The 11,148-nt window shown below is 55.7% G+C and overlaps 1 protein-coding gene across 11 annotated transcripts in view; it reads right to left on the bottom strand.

The window, feature by feature from the left end:
- Positions 1-11,148, bottom strand: part of LOC122377879 (aryl hydrocarbon receptor nuclear translocator homolog) — a 37,014-nt gene that overhangs the window by 19,652 nt on the left and 6,214 nt on the right. For 4 of the 11 annotated variants that reach the window (XM_043358416.1, XM_043358414.1, XM_043358413.1 and 1 more), the window contains exon 1: positions 5,007-5,433. The exons of 5 other annotated variants lie outside the window; for them this stretch is intronic. In XM_043358416.1, coding sequence (XP_043214351.1) covers positions 5,007-5,182 — 176 coding nt within the window. In that variant the 5' untranslated portion in view covers positions 5,183-5,433. Of the gene's footprint in view, positions 1-5,006; positions 5,442-11,148 lie in introns of those variants that run through there. 2 more of the 11 variants (XM_043358424.1, XM_043358415.1) reach the window with 1 other exon arrangement.

Below are 11,148 nucleotides of genomic sequence, written 5' to 3' on the forward strand. Positions count from 1 at the left end.
CGCTGCAAGGGCGCGCCCTGGCCGCAGAGCTGGCACAACTCACCGGTGACCTAACGCGACCCCCGCACACTGTCGCCAGTGACCTGTGAGGGGGCGGTCACGGCGCCGGCCGCTGGTCAGTGACCTGAGAGCGGACGGTCACGGATCGTTCACGGCCCATCGGCACCGGCACGGCCCTGCCCAGTGCCCACCGACACATAACGGTCGGTGGCCAGGGGTGAAATCCCAGACAGAAAGAAAAAGCGTCCAAAAAGGAACAGCGTGCAAGAAACGTTGCATGGAATTCTGCATGGAAAATGCTGTTCCTTCCTACTATAAATATGCTATGAAAAACCGAAAGGTAATGGCAAAAGAGCCACGCTACATGTTGTCTGGCGTCTTAGCTAGCAGGCTAAGGCGAATTACGAGCCGAACTGATTTCCGAGCGGCATCTTAAAATTACGAGCACCAAGCTATGAAATGTTAATTGAAGCAATTCATTTTTGCATGTTTGGTTTAGCTGATGTGTAGCACTTAGTGTCTCCATCCTTCAAATGTTCGGCAATAAACCTCAGAGGCAATTAAGCGACTGACAGCGACTGTTCGCTGTATTTCTTCACCTGCTCCAGTTTTGAGACATCCATTTACAACGAAGACGGAGCAGGACGCACGAAACTGCACGGCATAGTACGCCACGGCCAGCAGGGCACAACACGGCATAACACGGCACGGCACAACACGGGACGGGAGGGCAGGGCACAGCTCTGACCTGAGTGCTCGCACGCGCGAACCGTTACCGCCGGCCGCTCTCGCCGCGAACGTGATGTCCAGGTCCGGCCATTATTATTCGTTATGACTTGGCACATTGCACGTATTAATCAATCCATAGGAGTGTTGTGCAACAGAAAGGAGCGGCCGTCAGCGGCGCTGGCCGGCCGGCCGCTGCAACTGCAGCACGGACGGCGGAGAAAGAGAGCGGCCAGCGTCGAGACGCGGCGGCTGAGACGCGGTGGCTCGAACGGCGCACGCCCCGGCAGCGCGGCTCCGCAGAGGTGACGGCTCTCTGGGGAGCAGCAGCGCCGCACAGACGGTCCTTGTACTGCAGCGGGTTTCGGCAAGGTGGAGAATGGGACAGAACGGCCAGGCCGACTAGCACGGAGGAGCAGGGCGGTGGGAAATTTTGGACGAAGGAACGTCTCGTTGACACCGAACTCGCCAGTCGCCACAAGCCTGGTCGCCATGTCCAGATAGGACATGACAGCCCCAGGCCGAGAAAATCAGAGCGTGAGAAACTAGGAAGATGAACAGAACCTGGAAGAAAAAGAAAAGAACAATGATTACGATAACGTAGAATGGTGGGAGTAACATCTTACCAAATGATTTGGATTTAGGCTCAAGAACTATTTCTTCGGAGCCAGATTGAAATATTCAAGCCGATGTCATCAAGATAGTTGAGGGGATATTACCACAGCCGATATCGACCGGAAACCGCCCACGTAACTCCAGTTATGAGCGCTGGCGGGGCGCTGACGAGAGGAGAGTGAGTGAGAGGCGGCCGGCGGGCGCGCCGCGGGCAGGGCGGCCGCTCGGTGCCGCCCGGTTATCTGGCCGTCTGTCGGCGGCCGACCAGGTCGTGACCCGCCCGTCGGCCGGCCGCCGCTTATCTCGCTGCAACAGGCCGTAAACGGGCGGGCCGGCCCGTGCAGTACCGGCCGGCGTGGGAACTGTACCGGCGCCGCCGTGGGAACGGCGCCCAGCCTCCGCTGGCCGGACACGACCGGCCGCGGCGGGGCGCCGCTGACCGCAGCGGCAGCGCAGATCGGCCGCAGAGCGCACTTGGTCCGCGAATGGCACAGTGGGACCAGCGCAGGCCCGGCCGTAGCGCGCACTGTGCACCGATGGCTGGTCCGCAAATGGCAAAGACGGACCAGCGCAGCGGCGCAACGCACACGGTTCCAGCTCAGCGGGCTTTGGCCGCTGGTCCACACCGTTACAAATCGCAGACTACAAGACACAACTGCGAAAGGAATGAGACAAAACAAAGAGCCAGCGCTGCCACAAACTTCGCAATAATATGGAAACCTAGCAAGCAGCCTGACTGACATATCAACTTTCAAGCATATACTCATACATTTATCTGCCCGCATCAGTAACAAAGAGAACCGCTCGAAATTTTGCACCTTGCAATAACAAGATTTTCATTTTTCCTGTAGTAGCCGTATGGACTCAGACCGTTCTCGGTTCTCGCCTGCATAGCAGTCAACCGAGAAGGCCATCTCTCCTCTGAGCGAACAGAGAATGAAGCATTTAAATCAGATGAGGTGAAGAAAAAGAGCCGCTTAGCTGCGTGTGAGAAACGACCCAAGTGAAAGAAATAGGCTGAGAAGAATTCGTCTTTCACATAGAATGCCTGCAAAACAGACCATTCCGGCAGAAGGCGCAGCAAGTCGGACGCAGCAACCATCAAGATGGCAGCGAAGTGTTTCCGAGACCAACCCCGCACGATACGGTATAAAATGGCCATTACCCCGAATGGCCACCCGTATCATCCCGTAAAATTACAGAAGCCTTCAGCCAATTCAGCGCAAATGATTAAGCAAAACAAGGACACTTGGCTTACAAACAGAGAGTGACTTTGCAATAGCAGTTACATTCAGGCAGTCTGCAAAGCACAATTGGGAGAGCGAAGGGGAATGACGTAAGGTGTTGGAGAGAGATGACGTCAGGTGGGGAGCAGGATGACGGCAGGTGGGGGAAAAGACGACGTCAGGTGGTGGAGTCTTGCTGCAACCATCGCTTTTCGTCTCACACCTGCACAAAATCAGTACATGCTGTCTCGACGAGAAGTTTGCCAAAATATTTTAAAAAATAGCAGACATGTCATATCCCTTTTCACGAAGCTTCTCATGAATACCACCGTCTCCCTAACGAGAAAAAGCCGCCGTAACACCAGTAACTAACTCCGAGCCTCCGAACCGCGGCGCCATATGGAGGACGGAACAACCGCACACCATTCTCATTCTCGGCCGGCGTCAGAGCTGACCCGGCTAAAGCGGCGCCACACGGCTAAAACGGGCGCCACCCACCACCAGCTCTGTGCCGCTCCATTCTCAGTGCTCGGTGCTGCGCCGGGCGGCGAGCTGACCCGACCGGAGCGGCGCGCCGCCCTCAGACGTCGACGCAGCGCCGCATCCATCAGCGGGCGGCTTTGTGGCGTCGGCGGCGCCGTTGGCCGCGTCCACTGGCGGCCTGGCACGGTCAGCGGCCAACACAGCCGGGACCGCCGTCACCGACCCGGTCAGAGACCGACACAGCCGGGCCAGCGGCCGATACAGCCGGGACCGCCGTCACCGACCCGGTCAGAGACCGACACAGCCGGGCCAGCGGCCGATACAGCCGGGCCCGCGGTCGACACAGCCGAGCCAGCTGCCGACAGACCTGAGCCCGACTTCGGGAGACCCACCGACAAAGATGGAGATAGGAGCCAGCGACCGTTTGGGGGAGACCTGAAGGCAGCGCACGACGGGATGGATTGACAGGATAACACAGGTAGAAAATACGAGTGTGGTCAGAACCGCCAAGCATACCAGGTTGAAGACCTCTTTTGGACAGCACAAGCCCATAAAACTGAGGAAATACCGGAAAGTACAGCATATTTCTCTACAGCATAGGGGAGCGTACCAAGTTGGCTATCTATATTTGAATTAGGAACATAAAAGCTGGATCGACAAGACAAAGCCACAAACATAAGTTGCTGGACCTTAATTGATGCCCCATCGAAGAAACCGGCAACGGTATACATAAATCCGCGGACGGGTAAATGTCATGACCTATCACAGCGGTCAGTTTACTTGTATCAACATTTTTCAGAGTGCAAAGAATAGTACAGGGCCGCAAGTGTGCCACCCCCCTAAAGAAACCCACTGTGGTCGGTGCAGCAGCGACAAAATTATGGCTTAGCTGGCTTGAACCGTTCATTATCTAACAGCAAAAACTTCAGCCAAGCAGATCACGAAAATCTCCCAAACCCAGAAGTAATCTGAAATTTCCCACTGCGGACACTGCACTGCAGACGTCAGTGGTCGATTGGGCGTCAGTTAACGACCCAGCGGGGAACTCAACACGCGATAATCGTCTGTCAACACGGGCTGACAGGAGCGATAACCAGTCCGACCACCAATTATTGTGGCCGTTTCTCGGTACCGCAGATACTGTCCATGGCTCGTAGCACAGTGTTACAGGGCACCCGGTGGGAGGGGAGGGCGGTAACACAGTGTTTCTGGTCATAAGGAGAGGGAGGGGCGCGCAAATCGACCCTCACTAACAAACGACACCAGCCTGTCGCAAAGGTCGGCCACAGTCGCTGAAACGACACCATCAATAATGTGTCCAGCAAACATGCACGGGGGACGCATTTGAAGGTCCCCAGGAAGTTTCTAGAAATAAGTAACAAGCAAACATACAATGGGGGGCCAGGCAGCACGGCAGGGACAGGCCGATTCTGAGAGTGACGGGCCAGTGGACAGACAGTAACAGCGGCAGGTCTTGCAGGGACTATGAACAACGACAATGGGAGGACCTTGGAATGACAGGTATTCTGCATGTAGGATATGGCATCAAAAGGTTGTCTCAAGGCATCTAGCAGAGACCTCTACATGTCTATGCATCTAGGATTCTGTAAATAATAAGGTCGATAGCAGATGGGAATAATATAACAAGACGGACAATGGCCAGACACATCAAATATCACACGAGAACCTGGGGAGGACGAATCGACACAAGGCGTCAGACTCCTCAGGGCGCAGAATATGACAAGACCCATCAGACCACCAGCAGTCAGCACCATATGCCGGCGAGACGGTACCAAGAGGTGCAACCTTCGCCTGGCGGCGGCAGGGGATAGGAGTTGAAGAGATGACATGAAACTGTGACGCTGGGTGATAGTTCCGACAGTCTGACGGTCATGAAACGGAGGTTTGAGACAGACTAACAACAGAGCTGCAGCAGACGATCAAGGCGTGTCCTACCTGGGCCGTTTGGGCTGGACGCCGGTCATGGGGTCGATGTGTGCGCCGGCGGGCGGCTGCAGGCCGGCCGCGGCCGCCGCCGCCGCCGCGCTGTACTCGCTGGGCAGCTGCACGCCGGCCGGCATGTACGGCGTCGGCGGCTGGTAGTGGCCCGCGTACATGGCGCCGGTGTACATCCCGGGCGCGGCAGCCGCTCACACGCACACGCACACGGCCGGGCTCCGCGGCACGCTCACAGCCGCTCGGCGGGCGGCCGCCGCCCAGACGATCCGGGACCACCCCGCAGCACTGTGTTCGAGGCCGGTGACCTGGCCGCACCCCAGCTGACCCGCACGGTCGCCGCCGGGCCGTTCTGTGACCGGCCGCGCCGAGTCGCCGAGCCGAGGTCCGAGTGCCGGCCGGCGCGCGCTCCTCCCGTGCAGGCCGGTCACCACCTGGCGCCGCCCGCCGAGACGCAACAGGCCCCGCCCGGGCCGCGCATGCGCGCCGGCCCCGGCCCGTTTGATCGATGGCGGTCCGGGTCGGGCCTCGGCCCGGCCGGGCGCCGCCGCTCATTGCATGGCAGCGGGGGAGCGGGCCCGGCCCGCGGCAGACACGGACGTGGTGCCCCACTCAACACGAGACACACGGGCTCGGAGATATGGGCCGTCTCCTCCCCCACCGCCCGCTCCGACTGTAGCCGACCGGCAGACCCGACCCGACGATAGACCATGGGTTGAACGGCAACTAAGCGCCAGATCGCTTCTTTTGTTCAGGCGGCAACACTCACCAAGAAAATCGAGGAGCAGTCTCAGCGTTTCACATATCACATCCCAATTTCGCTATCTTCACTGCTAGAGACCAATTCGGAAGGCGGTAGCGCCAACCAAGGAGACGACTGAGGGATTCCAGCCTCTTCCATGACCCTAAACTCCAAGCAGAGCTGGTGCTCAAAACGGACCCGCTTAGTTATAATTACATTAAGACGCTTTCGAGCGTAAAAATGCAGATCCGCAGGACCAGAGCAGCCAGGAATCGGAAGCCCTATCTTCACATCAGGATGGACGCCCAGTTCAGGCAGACTCCGAGCTTGGACCTTTACGAGGCTCCCCGAGTGCCATCAGACTTCGGCTCTGCACAACGACCGCCGAAAATAGAGTCAAATGCAGAGTACGGACGCCAAGAGCACATCTGGAACAAAAGTTTTGTTGATTTAGTCTCACAGTCACCGAAAGGCTAAAAAGGCATAAAAATATTGAAAACGTGACTGTAAACTTAACAAAAAGCATGTAAATACAAGGAAATATTTCGAGCGCGGCAAAGTTTACAGTCACCTTCATCACGAAGCTGAATGTGGGTAGAACAAAGACGTTCCTTTCCCCTTCTCTCCAAGGCTGACCCTGCTCCGGTTCGGCGGTCACCTCGGTACGGCTGGAATCGGATGAGAGTGGCTACTTCGGACCGGCCGCGCGGCATGAACATTGAACAGCGCAGGGAGCCACGGGGGGACCCGCCGCATCACCGCATATCATGATGGCACGGGCCACGGTAGCCACAGGGCTACTGGTGGCTGGCCGGATCGAATATCAGGGCGGAAGGCAATATACAAAATGAAAACGTTAACACATACACAGGAGCAGCGAGAATGTCAAAGGTCTCGACAATTACACATGCCACAGCTCGCCAAATGCTATTTCACCTCACTCCACAAGTGATTACCGTTTGTGTTGATCTATGCCATCGTTAATTGGGCACCAAAACAAAGCGCTGCCTGGCTCGGAGTTCCAACAGCCATCGGTACGTGCATATGTGCAGGTGGCAATTGGACGCCGGATTGACTTCCCGGGCCGACCGACAAAGGGAGTTCCGGGAACGTTCAGCCAGCCTCAGCGGAACGGGCGGGCCTCCACCCAGCCGCCGCCGCCGCCGCCGCTGCTCGACCTAATCCTTTAAGCTCAGATGAGTTCTACACAAAGAGCCCCTTCCAATCACAAAGAAACGGACCAACACAAAATCCTCAATCCGATCTTGCACAGTGCAATCAAACGCGAGTTCTTAGAGGGCTGTGCTTCATATGGTCACGAAAGTGAATTCCTGGCCGGCCATAAAAAATGAGCCCTGCTCGCAGGCCAGCTCAGCTACCGGTGCAATAAGAACCGACACGGGTAAGTTCCTTAATTCATACCATGGGAGAGCTGGTCTATGTGTCTACGCAAATTTAGAGTGCCGCTTCACTTTCGTGATAGCAATAAGTTCAGTCGCTCGTAAGTCATCTGATGCGTTTCATAAATTAACATCTGCATAACGCATAAATGAGCTTAGATCTCACCGCCCCACCCCTTCCCACAAGCACATGCAGCTTAACTGTGTACCGCCTGCGTCTGACCAAAGTATGACTCCCGTCTTCAAATGTCAGCTCTACAGCTGCGCCAGGGTTTGCGCAACTGGCACAACCCAAAACTGCAGCTGCGCTCACTACCAGTCGAGATGGAAATCATGACAGGTATAGCAGCGCTACAAAGGGAGCCCGTGAGTGGATCTTCATTTCAACCACAATCATCGACTAATAGTCAAATTACGCGTGACTACGGGATATAAGATTTTGCAGGCATTCATATGAAAAGTATTCTTCTCCCTTGATCATTTCTCGTTGGACAAAAGATCTATTAAAAAATGAAACAATTGGCCATTGAGATCGATAAAGATAACTCTTGTCTAATCGATAAATTGCTGATTAGCAAAATAACAGCTTATTTCCATACGAAATTTCTGATAGCTTATTTCCATACGAAATTTCTGATAAAGACATGGCCCGACTGAAACGTCGCGACAATACACCACCATCACACCAAGTTTTATTCACTTTGCTCGATGTCTTAATGTAAAAAAGGTAAATTTTCAATATGATTGTTTGAATTGGACAAATTAATTCGTATATGAAGTAAGATAAAAACACCAAAACCACCCAACGTTTCGTGTTATTCACTTTTTCAAGGGTGATATGACACATTTTACCTACAGAGTCAAGTACGTAAAATGTGTCATATCACCCTTGAAAAAGTGAATAACACGAAACGTTGGGTGGTTTTGGTGTTTTTATCTTACTTCATATACGAATTAAATTTTCAATAACTGGGGATCCATCGAACTCGTCGAGAATATCTGGCGATTCCGTCTGGTACGGCCGCATAATCATCGAGAACCACCTTAGCCCGTCGAAAGCGGGACAGCGCACGCCGCACACAAAAGGCGAGAAGGAGGGGGGGGGGGGGGCGTCGACGAGGAGGCGGGGTAGAAGCGGCACGACTCCGTGCCGTTTCGGGTCCGCTCGACGGCCGTCGTTCCCGTGTGCCGACACAGCTCGTCAGCGTCGTGAGTGCGGCGCGCCGGTGCATGGCCCGTCGTCCCAGGTCACTGGCACTGTCCCGAGCGAGACCTCCGTCCACGTCAGACGTGTGAAGACGCGCGGATCGCCTCAGATCAGCAGCAGACGCTCTCGGCAGCTGCGGTCGCCGAGCCGCGGACGCTCAGAGGATTGGTCCCGTTCGTCGACACGCCACTCTGCTGATGCCGTCGGTGACGGCGGATCTCTTTAATCCACCATTTCCCGGACGTGGGCGGCGCCGATTCGACGAACTACGGTCGTCAGTGCTGCGGTCGATGAGTTTTCATCAACTCCGGCCTCAACTTTGGCCCAACGAAGGAAGCGGCTTGAACTAAATGTAAAGAAATAAAGGAAATAAACTTGAAGGATAAAGATCAGTAGACAAAACAGCGGACCATATTTTTTGCTCAAACTTCGAAATACCGTTAAAAAATGAAAACGTTTATAACAGAATCTAGATCTTAACGGTAAACAACCATGCCATGCGTCTAGGCGAGCCATGTTAACAGCTGAATCATAAATAACCACCTGGATCAGGTGTGCTGCTCAATCCCTTCCCCTTTTTCCTTGGAGGCGGGGCTACAGCTCAGCGACTCCCCGCCCAGCAGCAGCAGCACCTCGCCCAACAACGGAACCCGCCCGGCACTGGCTGCCAACACGGTGCCGGTCCCCAAACACCTTGGCCCGGCCCGGCTCAATGTTGGCGCCTGGGCTCGGCTCGGCTCCCAGCACGGCACGGTGGCTCCCGGCAAAGTCCCCTAGCATGGTGCTGGCTCCCGGCCGGGCACGGCAGCGAGTGCCGACACGGCGGCGGCTCACGGCTCGGCACGGCTCCTGCCGGCACGGCGGCGGCTCACGGCTCGGCAGTCGGCACGGCTCCCGTCCCGGCACGGCGCGGCTCGGCGCCGGTGCGTGGCGTGCGGCGGCCGCTGCCATCTTGTTTGGCCGGCCGGCCGGTTATTTGCCGCCGGCTAATGATAGTGGGCCGCTCCGGCTGTCTGTTACCGGCCACCGGTAATAATGGGTAATGATACGATGAGCGGCAACTGATTGCACGCCGGCCGACGCCGAAATCGGGAAAAAACGGCCGCAATCACATGCAAAACGTCACAAGCACCAAAATCGTCGCCAACCACACGGCGTCAGCGACCTTATTGCAGCCGCGGAAGCAGGCCGCATTTTGATATCAAACCGTGAAATTATACGTTATCAATACGCCAAAGCGTTCAATCGGAAACGGGTGACGCCGAAAGTGTCTTTTTGTGGCCGTGTACGTGACACGATTCTGTCCGTAATTAAACATGGGGCCGGCCGGCGGCGGCAGCGGAGGCAGGGAGGGGAGTGGGCTGTAGCTAGGGGCGAGTGCAGCGGGACAGCCCATACCCAGAGGTGTTGCGCGCGGCGCCGCCGGCAGTGGTACAGGCGGTGACGCAGGTGACGATGGCAGTTGTAGTGGTGATGGTGATGGAACAATGGTGTCGGCGCGTTACAAGAGTGCTGGATCTGGGGGCCGTAAGAGTATCCGCAGAGATAACGACACGTGCAGAGCGGACAGTGCCAGTGACGGTGAGAGATGAGTGAATGGAGGCGCTACACTACAGAGCACCTAACCCCTCCGGCCACCGACTGGCAGAGTGAAACCGACCATCGAGTATCGTGCACGGAGGTTGGAGCGATCAGCCAATACGCCGGCCCCGGGACCCGGCACTGGCGATACGGTACGTGGGTACGTCACCAGAGGTTAATCTGTGTCACTTTTTACGCTGCTCGATTAGAGTTCGCCTAGATTGCAAGCGGAGCCACTCCCGTAGCGGGCGGTGCGGCCAACCCTGGCCCAGATACGGCGAGCAGACAGGTTTGGCCGGATCGCGGCACCGGAGGTGATCACATATAGATTTTCAGCGTTGCTGCTCAACAAAAAAGGAAAAATAAACCGAATGATGACAGATTTATCGCGATATAATCTCGTTTAAACAGCTTTGCTAGCTGACCAATAGCCTCAAAAATTGTTAAAAGTATAAAAGAAAATATACATCCAGAAATATAAGCCTTCTGTTGGTCAAATTTATCGGCCTTCTATTTATAACATCTGAATGAAATTGGGGCGCATTTGAAGTGGGATTAACATCAGATCTTGCAGATGAAGCACTGTTATTGTGGTTGCCAGCACAAAGTAAAAAATCGGCAGGATGAGCGGCATTTCGGAAATATAACCTCAAAGCCAAAACAAGAGCTATAATCTAATTGTGGTGCTCAACTATCCCAAAGAGCTGGTCCAATAGAGCGCTAACTAGCGACAAAAATAAACCCGATAATCCGATGATCCGAGCATGACCCCGTCACCAGTCTGTATGTTCCGAGGAATACCACAAGGCTAGTGTGTCGTGTGTCCCCACTACCGAACTAACCCACCGGGCGGAGGGACAGCCACCCCAACCGTGCTGCGCGGGTCTGCGGGGTCGGCAGCGGTCAGCCCACACCACATAGGCCGCGGTCACCGCGCTGCAGTCGATTTCAGAGATAGGTGCACTCACGCCATCCGCTCACCATTTCCAAGAAACCCAGTATCGACCTTCCATTCACGGAACGGCGTTTCTCATTTCAGGGAAGGTCGCGGCCTTCTCGCTCATCGCGGGCGGACTAGGTGGGGCAAAGCTCGCCGTGGACGGACAGCCAGGACAGCCCCACGCCCAGATAGAGAGCGGCCGGCGGTGTTCGAGACCGGCACACTTCAGTTACAGTTCCGATGTACCGCGATAGCCGGGAGCCGACTCAATG

Source organism: Amphibalanus amphitrite, unplaced genomic scaffold, assembly GCF_019059575.1.
Source record: "Amphibalanus amphitrite isolate SeventyFive unplaced genomic scaffold, NRLGWU_Aamphi_draft 000052F_arrow, whole genome shotgun sequence".
NCBI classification, from domain to species: domain Eukaryota; kingdom Metazoa; phylum Arthropoda; class Thecostraca; order Balanomorpha; family Balanidae; genus Amphibalanus; species Amphibalanus amphitrite.